The sequence below is a fragment of the Dreissena polymorpha genome, chromosome 9, assembly GCF_020536995.1.
Source record: "Dreissena polymorpha isolate Duluth1 chromosome 9, UMN_Dpol_1.0, whole genome shotgun sequence".
Lineage (NCBI taxonomy): Eukaryota > Metazoa > Mollusca > Bivalvia > Myida > Dreissenidae > Dreissena > Dreissena polymorpha.
Genome location: NC_068363.1, coordinates 13,603,980 through 13,621,044, shown reverse-complemented (window position 1 = coordinate 13,621,044; position 17,065 = coordinate 13,603,980). Strand labels below are relative to the sequence as shown.

The window sequence follows — 17,065 nt, the reverse complement described above, 5'->3', positions numbered from 1 at the left end:
TTCACACCAAGTGGTTTCTATTATGATTATAATTAAACTTATTTCTTACAAACTTCAGACAGATTGGTAAATAGGTGTGTTAATTGTATTGGTGTCTAGACTAGAATTCATTACATTATTCTTATAAGCTATTGACTGTTTTGGTTTAAATAGCAATACTTCCATTTTCTGAGAATAGTACATGTCAACATTTTTTTGCAATTATTATTATTTATATAATAAAATATGATGTTTGTTTGAAATCAACTGTAATGAATGTTTAATTTCCATTTCTGATTTACGAATTTTGCAATTGAAAATATTTTGTTAAACATGATGGTTACTTTGTACTGAACAAATCACTGTGAGATGGCATGAATGTCAATGAATTCATTAGTCAGCAGCTCCATGATGAATACATTTTGTTTTTTAGCCGGATTTTTTTCGAAAAAATCTCGGCTTATAGATTGATGTTGTCGGGCGGGCGGGGGGGCGGGCGGGCGGGCGGGGTGGCGGCGTGCTCGAAAATGTTAAAGTTCTTATTTCATGGTATAACTTTGGTATGCTTGGACCTAGAGTCTTGAAACTTGACATGAAGGTTGGCCAGGATTAACAGATGACCACTGGTCATTTCAAGGTCATTCATTTGAAGGTCAAGGTCACTGTGACCTTCAATATAAAAAATGTTAAAGTTGTTATAACTTTGGTATGCTTGGACCTAGAGTCTTGAAACTTGACATGAAGGTTGGCCATAACTAGTTAGTAACCACTGGTCATTTCAAGGTCATTCATTTGAAGGTCAAGGTCACTGTGACCTTGAATGTAAAAATGTTAAAGTTCTTATTTCATGGTATAACTTTGGTATGCTTGGACCTAGAGTCTTATAACTTGACATGAAGGTTGGCCAGGATTAACAGATGATCACTGGTCATTTCAAGGTCATTCATTTGAAGGTAAAGGTCACTGTGACCTTCAACATAAAAATGTTAAAGTTGTTATAACTTTGGTATGCTTGGACCTAGAGTCTTGAAACTTGACATGAAGGTTGGCCAGAACTAGTAAGTAACCACTGGACATTTCAAGGTCATTCCTTTGAAGGTCAAGGTCACTGTGACCTTGAATGTAAAAATGTTAAAGTTGTTATAACTTTGGTATGCTTGGACCTAGAGTCTTGAAACTTGACATGAAGGTTGGCCAGAACTAGTAAGTAACCACTGGACATTTCAAGGTCATTCATTTGAAGGTCAAGGTCACTGTGACCTTGAATGTAAAAATGTTAAAGTTCTTATTTCATGTTATAACTTTGGTATGCTTGTACCTAGAGTCTTCAAACTTGAAATAAAGATTGGCCAGTACTAGAAGATGACCACTGGTCATTTCAATGTCATTCATTTGAAGGTCAAGGTCACTGTGACCTTAAATGTTAAAATGTTAAAATTGTTATAACTTTGGTATGCTTGGACATAGAGTCTTCAAACTTGACATGAAGGTTTGCAAGCACACTTAGATGACCACTGGTCATTTCAAGGTCATTCATTCTAAGGTCAAGGTCACTGTGACCTTGAATGTAAAAATGTTAAAGTTCTTATAACTTTGGTAGGTAAAAATGTTAAAGTTCTTATTCCATGTTATAACTTTGGTATGCTTGTACCTAGAGTCTTCAAACTTGACATAAAGGTTGGCCAGTACTAGAAGATCACCACTGCTCATTTCAATGTCATTCATTTGAAGGTCAAGGTCACTGTGACCTTCAATGTTAAAATGTTAAAATTGTTATAACTTTGGTATGCTTGGACCTAGAATCTCAAACTTGACGTAAAGGTTTGCAAGCACACTTAGATGACCACTGGTCATTTCAAGGTCATTCATTTCAATGTCATTCATTTGAAGGTCAAGGTCACTGTGAACTTAAATGTTAAAATGTTAAAATTGTTGTAACTTTGGTATGCTTGGACCTAGAATCTCAAACTTGACGTAAAGGTTTGCAAGCACACTTAGATGACCACTGGTCATTTCAAGGTCATTCATTTGAAGGTCGAGGTCACTGTGACCTTGGATGTAAATATGTTAAAGTTGTTAATACTTTGGTATGCTTAGACCTAGAGTCTTCAAACTTGATATGAAGGTTGGCCAGAACTAGTAGATGACCACTGGTCATTTTAAGGTCAAGGTCACCGTGACCTTGAATGTAAAAATGTTAAAATTCTTATTTCATGGTATAACTTTCTTATGCTTGGACTTACAGTCTTCAAACTGGACATGAAGGTTGGCCAGCACTAGTAGATGACAATTGGTCATTTTAAGGTCATTGAAGGTCAAGGTCACTGTGACCTTGAATGTTAAAAATTAAAAGTTGTTTTAACTTTCGTATGCTTGGACATGGACTTTGCCATGACTAACAGATGACCACTGGTCAAGAGAACAACTGGTCATTTTAAAGTCTTTCAATTGACAGTGACCTTAAATGTGAATATTTTTTTCATGATTTAACTTTGGTATGCTTACCACTGGTAATTTCAAGGACATTCAATTGAGGTTCACAGTTGCGGCAACTTCAAATGTGAAAGGGCTCTAAAATATTATAATTTTTGCTGTTTCACTTTGTTGGGGTAGCTTTCAGTCCACTACAAGACAAGGTTGAAGAGACCTGTCAGTAATTTAAGTATTGCATTGACAAAAACACGAAAGGTACTTTCCTGTCATTTAAATCAAAAATCCGGCTTCAATGCGGTCATCTCCGACCGCGGAACTCTTGTATTAACTAATTGGTCTGAATTTTATCTTGGAGTAGTACCATGTGGAGACAGAGAGATGTGGCTAGTATAATAAACCACCCAAAAATGTTTTTAAAACACTCCCAGTTATCAATCCATAGTGACATGACTAGTTATGCCCCTCTTCGAAGAAGAAGGGATATATTGTTTTGCTGGATGTCAGTCTGTATGTCGGTAGACCAGTTCGTTTCCGGTCAATAACTCGTCAACGGATTGACCGATTGGCTTGAAACTTCACATGTGCATTGGCCTTGGATATTAGATGACCCCTATTGAAATTGGGGTCACTAGGTCAAAGGTCAAGGTCACTATCACACTAAGTGTGAAAAAAGTTTCTGATTAATAACTCGTCAATGATTTGACAGATTGGCTTGATACTTAACAAGTGCATTGGCCTTGGACAGTAGATGACCCTATTGAAATTGGGGTCACTAGGTCAAATGTCAAGGTCACTTCCACACTAAGTGTGAAAATCGTTTCCGATCAATAACTCGTCAACCAATTGACAGATTGGCTTGATACTTCACAAGTTCACTGGCCTTGGACAGTAGATGAAACCTATGAAAATTGGGGTCACTAGGTCAAAGGTCAAGGTCACTGTCACAATAAGTGTGAAAATTGTTTCCGATCAATAACTCATCAACAAATTGACCGATGGGCTTGATACTTCACATGCGCATTGGCCTTGGACAGTAGATGACCCCTATTGAAATTGGGGTCACTAGTTCAAAGCCCTGTTTGGAGGGGCATATGTCTTTGACCTCGGAACACTTGTTTTCTTCACCAATCACGTAATCACTTGCATTTGCACTTATGCTGCCTCAAAGTCATTAAATATGTGAATTGTTTAAATAATTAAGGTGATAATGGTCAATTGGAGAATTTCGAAATAAAATGCTCAGATTTAATGTCTGTAATTTAAATTGATTTTCTAGCTCACCTGAGCACACCTTGCTCATGGAGAGCTTTTGGGATCTTCGTCAACCTTTTGCCTGGTTAATACTCTAAAGGCCACATTTATTGTCTGATCTTCATGAAACTTGGTCAGCAGATTTGTTCAGATCTGTTTACTCCCACGGATTCGCCGTAGTTTCTATGAATTTCGACCCGATATTCCGCAATATGGATTGGCGACGAAAAACTACGATTTTCTGTAAAAAAAAATCCGTTTTATTTCCGGATATTTTTTCTCTTTTCGTCTCTCTTTCCTTCAAATCATTACGTTTTGGTTCTTAGATGATCATCATTGTCAATAGGGGCTTATTACAATAGGGGCTTATTACATCTGATAGCGATCGATACCCGGATGAATGGTGTCCTCCAGCTCCAAGGGAAAATTGAATTTTGAAGATGATGAAGTTATTGATAACTGTAAAAAGAAAAAGAATATCAAAAATTTAAGACAACCTACACAGAAACGTATTCATGCCTCAGCGTTCTGCTAAAGGAGAATGCTTCGTGGGTTGCAATATCTGTTGCAGCGATTTTTCATGTGCCCATGGATGACGTAACAACTGCACGAGACACGTTCAAAGTAAACATCTTCAGGACTTTTTGAAGTTAAAAGATAAAAACAAGTCAATAGAGAGTTTTGTAACGAAACCAACCAATTCTACAGATTTAGTAACAAAAGCAGAGGTATTAATGTGTGGACTATTGGCCTACTTGAACTTGCCAATTATCACTGTGAATAAGTTGTGCCCGACACTTAAACAGATGTTTCCAGATTCAAAGATCACAAAATGTATATGCCCTATGGATGAACTTATGATAGTTATGTCCGATTGTTTTATGTCATTGTGAAAGAGATTGACGTGGTTTCGTATAATATCATATTAATTGTGTGGAAACTAAAAACAATCATTAATATCTATATCTAAATTCAATATTTTCAGTTTAAATATTTTCCTGAAACATAACACTGACTTGTACTAGTATGTAGTAAAAGAATGCTTATTGCAGAACATTTAAATATCCAGTCTTGTATTCTGATTCATTATGCCCCCCTTCGAAGAAGAGGGGGTATATTGCTTTGCTCATGTAGGTCTGTCGGTCGGTCTGTCGGTCGGTCGGTCGGTCCGTCCACCTGGTGGTTGTCAGACGATAACTCAAGAACGCTTGGGCCTAGGGTCATGAAACTTCAAGGGTACATTGATCATGACTCGCAGATGACCCCTATTGATTTTGAGGTCACTAGGTCAAAGGTCAAGGTCACGGTGACCAGAAATAGTAAAATGGTTTTTGAATGATAACTCAAGAACGCATACACCTAGGATCATGAAACTTCATGGGTAGATTGATCATGACTTGCAGATGACCCCTATTTATTTTGAGGTCACTAGGTCAAAGGTCAAGGTCATGGTGACCCGAAATAGTAAAATGGTTTCCGGATGATAACTCAAGAACGCATATGCCTAGGATCATGAAACTTCATGGGTAGATTGATCATGACTTGCAGATGACCCCTATTGATTTTGAGGTCACTAGGTCAAAGGTCAAGGTCACGGTGACCTGAAATAGTAAAATGGTTTTCTAATAATAACTCAAGAACGCATACGCCTAGGATCATGAAACTTCATAGGTAGATTGATTATGACTTGCAGATGACCCCTATTGATTTTGAGGTCACAAGGTCAAAGGTCAAGGTCACGGTGACCCGAAATAGTAAAATGATTTTCGGATGATAACTCAAGAACGCTTTTGCCTAGGATCATGACACTTCATAGGTACATTGATCGTATCCCGCAGATGACCCCTATTGATTTTCAGGTCACTAGGTCAAAGGTCAAGGTCACAGTGACAAAAATCGTATTCACACAATGGCTGCCACTACAATGGACAGCCCATATGGGGGGCATGCATGTTTTACAAACAGCCCTTGTTAAACATAAACTTCAGAAATAAAAAAACTGCTTTTTCCAATTAAAATGTCTTTGCATTTATTTAAAGTATTGTTTCTTGTTACAATCAATAAATACAGGTCTTGTAAGGTAAATCACGTGTTTAATGAGCGTTGCAACTAAATTTTGTGAATACTACTGACAAGTACTCCAAACTTCTGATAAAGTACTCTAAAACTACTGATCGGCACAATCGGGGTAAACAGGTCTGTTTGTCCCAACAATCTCTTGGTCGAGTTTGGCACGTCAAAAAACTAGGTCAATATGTCAAATTAAAGAAAAAGCTTGTTAACACTCTAGAAGTCACATTTATTGTCCAATCTTCATGAAACTTTGTCAGAACATTTGTCCTAATAATATTTCAGCTGAGTTCGAAAATGGTTCCGGTCAGTTGAAGATCATGGCTGCCTGGGGACGGGGCACTTTTCCTTATATGGCTATAATCAAACCTTGTTAACACACTAGAAGTATTATTTTAAGTCCAATCTTCATGAAACTTGATCGAACATTTGTTGTAATAATATCTCAGCTGAGTTCTAAAATGGTTCCGGTTCGTTGAAACACAGGGCCGCCAGGGGGTGGGCAGTTTTGCTTATATGGCTATAGTAAAACCTTGTTAACACTCTGGAAGTCACATTTATAGTTCAATCTTCATGAAACTTGGTCATAACATTTGTCTCAATGATAGCTCGGTTGAGTTTGAAAATGGTTCTGGTCCATTGAAAAATATGGCCGCCAGGGATTGTAAAACCTTGTTAACACTTTAGAAGTAACATTTATAGTTTAATCTTCATGGAACTTGGTCCGAAGATTTGTTCTTTTGATAGCTCGTCTTAGTTCGAAAATGGTTCCGGTTCGTTGAAAAACATGGCCCCCAGGGGAGCGGAACTTTTCCAAATATTGCTCTATTAAAACCATGTTTACACTCTAGTTGTTATGAGGATGTTGGTGCACAATTATGATGGTGATGATTATGATAGATGATGATATTCTTAAATAGCCATGTGATGATTGTGTAACACATGTGCTCAATTAATTTTGTTTTTATTTGTAGATGTCAAAAGTGAAAAATCCAAGCTGAGTGCCATGACCTTTGAAGTGGAAATAGGTAAAATAAATATTTAATGACCTATATTGTAGACAGTTTATGTTAAAGGAATAATAGGAATAATTCAACTCCAAAAACATCATCAGGATAGTAGTTCTTGTAACATATCCGCTTGATTTTTTATTTCATTTACGGGGTTCATAGTATATAAGAACCATAACTCTTGCTCCTCTGGTTTTAGAGTCACTGCCATTTGATCATATGGCGCTTTGATTTTTCTGTAGGTAGGTAAATCTCATCAAGGGGGTGTGCAGTGCACAAGAACCATAACTAGTGCTTTCCTATTGTTAGAGTTGCTGCACTTTGTTTATTTTATTCCTTTTATTTTGTACTGAGCATATCTTGAACACACTAACAGGAAACAATTGCACAATCCCTCAATAAGATCTACCTACCTATGAAGTTTTAAGTTGATGCTTCATATATTTGGCAGTCAGAATTATATTGTGATGACTATTAAGGGTTTGCTTATTGAATAATGAAATAATTCCAACGAATTTAAAATCATTTTAAAGAAATGAAGAAATATATTATTAGGATAACAGAAAATAATACAAGAGGCAAACACAAGCAAATTTATATTATTATTTTAATACAAGACAGTTTACTTCATCAGATTATCATGCTGACATGGACATGAAAACAATGAAATGCCTGATAAATTCAGTTTTGCTAGCAAAGTCCCTCAGGGTTGACCAAGAAACATGGTGCTTTTTTGCGATCTCAAGTTCTGACAATTTGTGATTTTCCAGACCAGGAGATTTCGAGGCCAGAGGCTGGTTCCAGTACTGGTACCGGGAAGGGCAAGGTCAAGGTCACGCTACTTAAGTCCAGACGGCAGTTAAGTAAATCCTCGCCACAGATCTGTCCAGCCTTGCAGACTGAGATAGACTGGGTCAGGGAGAAGTGCAAAGAGTTGGAGGCAGTAAGAGGATGTTTATCAGCATAGTTAATGATTTATTGTAAAATAACTCCCATTTTAGAATTAGAGCAAGTTTCATAGATATAACAAATTTGCTTCGTCACTTTGTGTGCTTGAATTTTTACCGAGTTGAAGAAAGGTTCACACACCAAAGCTTGCCAAGCCCTGTAACGAGTCGGATAAATTCAAGAACACAAAGACACTAACCTTGTATACTATTTATCCTATCTCATGTCTTTAACAAACATTAAAGATGAACAGTTAAAGCATAACCCAAATATAAATCTTTAATAAATGCATTCCAGAAAAGAGTAGTCAGTCAACATTTAGGGTTGAATAAAGGTAGAGGGTTGTATAAAGCTTAAGTCTAAACAAATCCTGAGTTCTTAGTGAAAAATCATTTTGTTGTACATTAAACATTTTATTAGTTTCCTTAATTTAAGTGTTTAGTGTGGTATAAATAAAACAGTGTTTTTCACGTATCACTCAGTCGCTTACAAAATGTGTGCATGATTTTTGTATGAACACATGTAAAAACATGACTGTACAGGCCTTTTCTACTGTTCTCACGAGTAAGAATGTACATTCTTTGAGCAATTTTCCTACTCCTTATACAAATTATTGCAAAAAAATGATGAACTAATATCAGTTCTTATAAACCAATCCCGTAAGTAAAAATTTATCATATCCCTTTCAACATATTAAATTCGATTAAATTCTGTGTAAACTGGGCTTAATGCATTTGATGATCATGAAAGTGTCATCCAAGATTAGCCTGTGCAGTACGCAAAGGCTTATCATGGACAACACTTTCCCCCTAGACGGGAGTTTGTTTAAAAATCCATAAACCGGAAAGTGTTGTCCCTGATTAGCGGACTGCACAGGCAGACACTTGACCCACATGCATTAAGCCCCATTTTACAATGTGTTCAACTGTAGGAGGCTGACCGGGAGATTGCCATGGGCCTAAATGAGGAAGAGTATGAGCTGCAGGGCCAGTATATCGAGTGTGGCTGCTGCTATGGGGAGTTCCCCTTTGAGAGCATGGTACAGTGCTGTGACGGGCATCTCTTCTGTCAGGGATGTCTGCAGCAGAAGGCACGCGAGTCTGTCTTTGGCCAGGGCAAGGTACGATCACATAATCATATAATGTTGTCATTTATTAACCAAGGGAAAGATCTATGCAAATATTCCAAGGCAAATAAATACAGTCAATCTTGTGCTTGCGACCACTTGAATTAAGCGACTTTTGTCTTATGCGACCACTTTAAATCCTGCCCGAGCGTTTTAACTATATTTTCATATTGTTTTAAGCGACTTTTGTCTTACGCGACCAGCGACCGCTGATTTTAGTTTATTTTAATGCCCAAGTCTTGAATTAAGCGACCGCTTTAAGGTAAAAGTGGTAAATCTGTTGACCGTTCAGGGACAAATCAGTGTTGATTGTTTATCTAAGCCAATAACATGAACGATTACACCTTTGTTGTGATTTCACACCAGCCATCTTCCTTTGTCTCGATTACCGGTTCTGACCGGCGTTAATGCTGACTGCCTTATCAATTTTTGGTGTCGAATAATACAGTGAGGTATTGCCAACAGTCTACGCATTAAAGAGTTTACTATCTGGGACGTTAAGTGACAAATTTGATCGCCGATTTTATTGCAGAAACAATGTGCCGACGCAACAAATATTTTCACAGTGTTCTCGGGAGGAGTAAAAAATAAACTATTAATCGGTAACATGTAGCGAAATCTGTTCATTAAAAAATGTAATTGTTATTATGCTAATTAGTTTGTGTTAGCAAATTTTCCAATCAGGCGTGTTTATTTAGTTTTCAATCAAGGTGTTTTATTTTTTTCCCTATGTACCATAATCGAGTCAGATATATATACAGTCGAAACTGACCTAACGGCCACCTGAATTTACCGGTCACCTGCAGACAACGGTCAGTCTGGAATCCCCCAGACGAAAAACACTCTATATTACACCTGAATTTAACGGCCACCTGACCATAACGGCCAACGGCCACTATATTCAACTCCGAAATTCATGTTTGACCTGAAATCAACGGTCACGCGTCAGTCGTCTAGAGTAGCGAAAATTAAAAACACAGCGAATTATGTGTCCGTCTATTTTGTGTTTAAAGCGTCTGTAAGCGGTAAATGTCTACGATATTATAAAAGCGGCCCGCTGCGAGTAAACCAATTATAAGGTGTTGAGAAGGTTTCTTTTCCGGGGATAATTGTGGGGGTATCTTCAAAAGGAAATATGTCAGAGTTTATGACTTGTTTAAAGTAATTATCGCTAAATTAAATGACCGCTATTTCTTTGCATTAGAACGGTACAATTACACCGTACTATCGGTTTATGACACCGAATCCGCTTTTTAGACTTTTACGGACGTGACGTCAACGGAACGTGACAAGCTTTATTTACTGAATGAATGAGATGCATGAGTAAACAATTATACCAGCGTTGATAAAGTCATTGCTTTAATTTAACCATATGAAATTTAATCAATCTAAAAGATATTATTCTCTATTATTCAATGTACACGCGTAAGTTAATGCTGTTATTATGCTTTGTTAATGCAATGAGCATTTGTTTTACACTGTATGCAAACGACTGGGTGGGGTAACGACGTAGTAATACTACCAACTGATCAACCTTAAAATTGTGATCCGAATTCAACGGTCACCTGTGGACAACGGTCACTTTGATCATTTCCCTTGACTGACCGCTGAATTCAGGTTTGACTGTATAAGCTTACATGCAGAAATTAAAATGTCAAAACAGAAAGTATTAACGTTGAATGAGAAAATTCAGGTATTTGAAGTGTCGAAGAGTAAAAGTGCACGTAAATTTAATCGCGAATGAGTTTGGAGTCGGAAAAAACCCATTCCCCATGCAAACCATTTACATTGTATTTAGAATTAAAGAGAACAACTACAACTTTTTTTAAGTAAAAAATTGTTTTATTCATTTTTTTAGCTCATCTATTTTTTGAAAAAAAAAGAAGAAGATATTGTCATCACCTTGGCGTCGGCGTCTGCGTCGGCGTCCGGTAAAGTTTTGCGTTTAGGTACACTTTTCTCATAAAGTATCAATGCTATTGCATTCAAACTTGGTACACTTACTTACTATCATGAGGGGACTGGGCAGGCAAAGTTAGATAATTCTGGCTTGCATTTTGACAGAATTATGTGCCCTTTTTATGCTTAGAAAATTGAAAATTTTGGTTAAGTTTTGTGTTTAGGTCCATTTTATTCCTTAAGTATCAAAGCTATTGCTTTCATACTTGCAACACTTACTAACTATCATAAGGGGACTGGGCAGGCAAAGTTATGTAACTCTGACTGGCATTTTGACAGAATTATGTGCCCTTTTTATACTAAGAAAATTGAAAATTTGGTTAAGTTTTGTGTTAAGGTCCACTTTTTTCCTAAAGTATCAAAGCCATTGCTTTCATACTTGCAACACTTACTAACTATCGTAAGGGGACTGTGCAGGCAAAGTTATGTTACTCTGACTGGCATTTTGACGGAATTTTAGCCCTTTTTATACTTAGAAAATTGAAAATTTTGTTAAGTTTTGTGTTTAGGTCCACTTTTTTCCTAAAGTATCAAAGCCATTGCTTTCATACTTGCAACACTTACTAACTATCATAAGGGGACTGTGCAGGCAAAGTTATGTAACTCTGACTGGCATTTTGATGGAATAATGGGCCCTTTATGCTTTAAAATTTGGTTAAGTTTTGTGTTTTGGTCCACTTTACCCCTAAAGTATCATAGGTATTGCTTTCATACTTGGAACACTCGCAAACTATCATAAGGGGACAGTGAAGGAAAAGTTGCATAACTCTGGTTGTCATTTTACCGAATTATGGCCCTTTTTTGACTTAGCTTTGAATATATGGTTACATTTTGTGTTTAGATTCACTTTACTTCAAAAGTATCAAGGCTATTGCTTTTAAACTTTAATTACTTTCATGCTATCATGAGGGTTCTGTACCTGGCAAGTTGAATTTTACCTTGACCTTTGAATGACCTTGACTCTCAAGGTCAAATTATTAAATTTTGCTAAAATTGCCATAACTTCTTTATTTATGATTAGATTCGATTGATACTTTGACAAAACAACTCTTACCTGACATACCACAATTGACTCTGTCCAAACCATCCCCCACGCCCCCCGCATCCCCCCTCAATCCCCCCCATTATTATTTTTTTATTAAAGATCATCTTATAAATGACCACCACACCCTCACACTATACCCCCCCCCCCACCCCCACCCCAAAAAATTAATTTTTAATGCCCCCGGTAGGGTTGCATATAGCAGTTGAACTGTCCTTAGTATGTCTGTTTTTATTTTATTTTTGAAATACCATCCAACCATCCCACCCAAGAATCCCCACCCCCAAAAAATAAAAATAAAATTCATTTTTTTTGCATTTTTGGAAGATAAAGTAATAAATGACCACACCCCTACACTATACACCCCTCTCCAATCCACCCCTCCATCCTTTGTGATTGAAATTGAGATAGGTCCCTACACCTTTAAAAAGAAAAATAGATGAGCGGTCTGCACCTGCAAGGCGGTGCTCTTGTTTATATTAAGATTCATTTGATAACAAAAGCTGAAATCGCTGTGTCAAAAGGAGATAATCCAATATCTGGATTTAAAATCAAAGGTCCGCATTTTTATCCCAAATGGCCTTTTTTTATTTAAAGACCATTTTATTAAGAGACCACTTTTGGTTACTCCCTTTAGTGGTCTCTAAATACAAGATTGACTGTAGACTATCCAAATAAAATCTAGTATATAGTGTAAGGATTATAAATACTCTGGATGTTGCATGGTCTTGATTCTCTGTTTTTATGTCCCCCACTATAGTAGTGGGGGACATATTGTTTTTGCCCTGTCTGTTGGTCTGTTGGTTGGTCTGTTGGTTGGTTGGTCTGTTGGTTGGTTGGTTTGCGCCAACTTTAACATTTGCAATAACTTTTGCAATATTGAAGTTAGGAACTTGATATTTGGCATGCATATGTGTCTCATGGAGCTGCACATTTTGAGTGGTTAACGGTCAAGGTCAAGGTCATCCTTCAAGGTCAAAGGTCATATATATTTGTCAAAATCGCTCATTTAATGTACACTTTTGCAGTATTTCAATATTCAAGATAGCATCTTGATATTTGGCATGCATGTGTATCTCATGGAGCTGCACAATTTGAGTGGTGAAAGGTCAAGGTCATCCTTCAAGGTCAGATGTCAAATATATGTGGCCAAAATCGCTCATTTTATGAGTTCTTTTGCAATATTGAAGATAGCAACTTGATATTTGACATGCATGTGTATCTCATGGAGCTGCACTTTTTGAGTGGTGAAAGGTCAAGGTCAAGGTCATCCTTCAAGGTCAGAGGTCAAATATATGTGGCCCAAATCACTAATTTTATGAATACTTTTGCAATATTGAAGATAGCAACTTGATATTTGGCATGCATGTGTATCTCATGGAGCTGCACATTTTTAGTGGTGAAAGGTCAAGGTCAAGGTCATCCTTCAAGGTCAAATATATGGGTCAAAATTGCTCATGTAATGTCACTTCTGCAATATTGAAGCTAGCAAATTTATATTTGAAATGCATGTGTATCTCATGGAGCTGCACACTTTGAGTGGTGAAGGGTCAAGGTCAAGGTCATCCTACAAGATCAAATGTCATATAGGGGGACATTGTGTTTCACAAACACATCTTGTTGTATAAAGCATTGCATTTAAACCCCTGCTGTATCCTTCATGTACATTAGATCTTAACAAGTTAGCTCTCTTCCACTTACCACCTTTTTTGCTGTCTCTACTCTCAATCTCAACTAACACACGAGAATTTACAAAGTCAAGACTGCTACTTTAAAAGTAACTTACTTGTAGTGTCCGTAATGTCAGAACTGCTTGCACTGCTATTTCTTACCTTTGTGCTCATTATAAACGAGGTTAACTTACAGAATACTTGGTTAGTATTGAATACAGATTAGTTTTTATACCCCCACAAACGAACTTAAGGGGGGTATATAGGAGTGAACTTGTCTGTCTTTTGGTCTGTCTGTCTGTCGGTCGGTCCGTATTTAGTGTTCGCTCTCTAATTCAAGTTGTTTTAATCCGATCTTCACCAAACTGGGTCAGATGTTGTATCTAGATGATGTCTAGGTCATGTTCGAACATGGGCCATGCCTGGTCAAAAACTAGGTCACAGGGTCACTTAGTGCGTTTTAATATTGAGGATGGTGTCCGCTGTTTTTTGTGCAAACAACATGCAAAATATTCTGTGTCAATGCGGCATGTGGGGGTATTCGTCACGTCTGTGAGAAAGCTCTAGTTAGCATAGCTCAGAAACAATAGTGTCAGACATTGGCGAGTTGTTCAAGTGTTTGTAGTGAGCAAATAAACTTATCTTTGTTAGCCTTTTTCCTGGTATTCTATTTATCACATCATTGTAACATTTTCGGACTTCATTTCATGAGTTAACAAAAGCAAATGGCTGAAATACAATTCGAAGGAAGACACATGTACACCAAAATTTATCAGATGGGTTGTTATTAGCTCATCTATTTTTTGAAAAAAAATTATGAGCTATTGTCATCACCTTGGCGTCGGCGTCGGCGTTGGCGTTGGCGTCGGCGTCCGGTTAAGTTTTGCGTTTAGGTCCACTTTTCTCAGAAAGTATCAATGCTATTGCATTCAAACTTGGTACACTTACTTACTATCATGAGGGGACTAGGCAGGCAAAGTTAGATAACTCTGGCGTGCATTTTGACAGAATTATGTGCCCTTTTTATACTTAAAAAATTGCAAATTTTGGTTAAGTTTTGCGTTTAGTTCCACTTTTCTCAGTAAGTATCAATGCTATTGCATTCAAACTTGGTACACTTACTTACTATCATGAGGGGACTGGGCAGGCAAAGTTAGATAACTCTGGCATGCATTTTGACAGAATTATGTGCCCTTTTTATACTTAGAAAATTGACAATTTTGGTTAAGTTTTGTGTTTAGGTCCATTTTATTCCTTAAGCATCAAAGCTATTGCTTTCATACTTGCAACACTTACTAACTATCATAAGGGGACTGTGCAGGCAAAGTAATGTAACTCTGACTGGCATTTTGACAGAATTATGTGCCCTTTTTATACTTAGAAAATTGAAAATTTGATTAAGTTTTGTGTTTAGGTCCACTTTATTCCTACAGTATCAAAGCTATTGCTTTCATACTTGCAAGATTTATGAACTATCATAAGGGGACGGTGCAGGCAAAGTTATGTAACTCTGACTGGCATTTGGACGGAATTATGGGCCCTTTATACTTAGAAAATTGAAAATTTGGTTAAGATTTATGTTTTGGTCACTTTACCCCTAAAGTATCATAGATATTGCTTTCATACTTGGAACACTCACAAACTATCATAAGGGTACAGTAAAAGGACAAGTTGCATAACTCTGGTTGTCATTGTTACGGAATTATGGCCCTTTTTTGACTTAGTAACTTTTAATATATGGTTAAATTTTGTGTTTCGATCCACTCGAAGTATCAAGGCTATTGCTTTCAAACTTCAAATACTTACATGCTATCATGAGGTTACTGTACCTGGCAACTTGAATTTTACTTTGACCTTTGAATGACCTTGACTCTCAAGGTCAAATTATTAAATTTTGCTAAAATTGCCATAACTTCTTTATTTATGATTAGATTTGATTGATACTTTGATGAAACTACTCTTACCTGACATACCACAATAGACTTCACCCAAACCATCCCCCGTGCCCTCCCCCCCCCTCCCCCCCTCCCCCCCCCCCCTAATTTTTTTTTTTTTTTTTTTTTTTTTTTTATAAGATCATCTTACAAATGACCACCACACCCTCACACTATACCCCCACCCCACCCCCCCCACCCCCCCCCCCCAAATTTTTTTTTTGATTTTTTTTTTTTTTTTTTTTTTTTTTTAAGATCATCTCACAAATTATCACCACACCCTCACACTATACCCCCCCCCCCCCCCCCCCCCCCCCCCCCGATTTTTTTTTTTTTTTTTTTTTTTTTTCGCTTTTTTTGGAAGATAATGTAATAAATGTCCACAACCCCACACTATACACCCCTCTTCACTCCACTCCTCCCTCCTTTGTTATTGAAAATGAGAGTCCCTTCACCTTTAAAAAGAAAATAGATGAGCGGTCTGCACCCGCAAGGCGGTGCTCTTGTTTTATTAAATTAGGGTATGATGATGGAATGCAATTTAATTTAGTATAGAAAGAAACAATATTTAAGTCACTTGGGCTAGAGGAAATTAAAGACGCTCCAAAGTACCTCGATAGATACAACGTCCTGTTGCTACTTGTTTATATTTCAGGCTGATCTGAAGTGTATGACGGACAGGTGCGGCTCTTCCTTTCCTAAAAGTAGGCACTTGTAAACTTATCAGGGGTCTGATTTCTGCTAATTACCCTAATCTGATTTACTTTTTTTACAAGTTTCACACTGCTTCACAAGTAGCTCTTAACTTAACGTGATCAGATACTGTCTGTACACACATTGCATGCTGTATTAGTTACGATTTCATCAGATTTCACCAATTTAAGATCCCACATTTTTTCACATATCATGTCAACAACATACATGGACTTTTGGTATGGAGTCACTGTCACCTGGTTGATCAGTCTGCATTGATTGATTGAAGTTTGTGAAGCAAACTTCTTCCATATATCTCAATTGAAAAAAAAAACACACCTTCAAATAGGTCATAACCATGAAGTGTAGATATGCAACACTTTTTGTATTATCTCCAGTGATTCACACAGTTAAACTACATCTGAACATACCCCAGATTTGAGACATCAAAGCTTAAATAAATATGTTTCAATTAAAAAAACATGGCCAATGTGTTTTTACAGACAAAGATCAAACATAAGATTCATATTATGGGCCCTGGTCACAAATCTGTGTACCCAAGCCTGGTTGTGTTCTAGGTCAGCTGGTGAGGGCGTTACCGAGGGAGATGCTGGCCAGATATGAGGACAGAGTGGCAGAGGAAAATCTCAAGCTGGCTGATCTGGGAGATCTTGTCAAGTAGGTGCACACAGAAGATTCAGTATGCGAGCAAACTAGTTACATTATATGCACCAATTTGATACAGTATGTGCACCAATTTGATACAGTATGTGGACTAATTTCATAAAGTATGTGCACAAATTAGATAAATTATGTGTATTTAATTTAACAAGTACAGTACAATTGCTCAAATTAATGCCTTGTCAATTTTTATATAAACAATCTAACCCAATATAAATTGATTCAACAATGTCATGCTAGGTTGCACAAAAGACCATGGAATGCTCCAT

The 17,065-nt window shown here is 37.2% G+C and overlaps 1 protein-coding gene and 1 long non-coding RNA gene across 2 annotated transcripts in view; both read left to right on the top strand.

Moving 5' to 3' along the window:
* Positions 1-17,065, top strand: part of LOC127845872 (E3 ubiquitin-protein ligase RNF216-like) — a 66,361-nt gene that overhangs the window by 29,550 nt on the left and 19,746 nt on the right. The window contains exons 7-11 of the mRNA XM_052377046.1: positions 6,708-6,761; positions 7,514-7,686; positions 8,623-8,811; positions 16,078-16,126; positions 16,694-16,793. Coding sequence (XP_052233006.1) covers positions 6,708-6,761; positions 7,514-7,686; positions 8,623-8,811; positions 16,078-16,126; positions 16,694-16,793 — 565 coding nt within the window. The remainder of the gene's footprint in view (positions 1-6,707; positions 6,762-7,513; positions 7,687-8,622; positions 8,812-16,077; positions 16,127-16,693; positions 16,794-17,065) is intronic.
* Positions 503-2,741, top strand: LOC127846665 (uncharacterized). Its single transcript, XR_008033602.1, has 3 exons — positions 503-723; positions 1,024-1,922; positions 2,668-2,741. It is a non-coding gene; the product is annotated as an uncharacterized LOC127846665 (long non-coding RNA).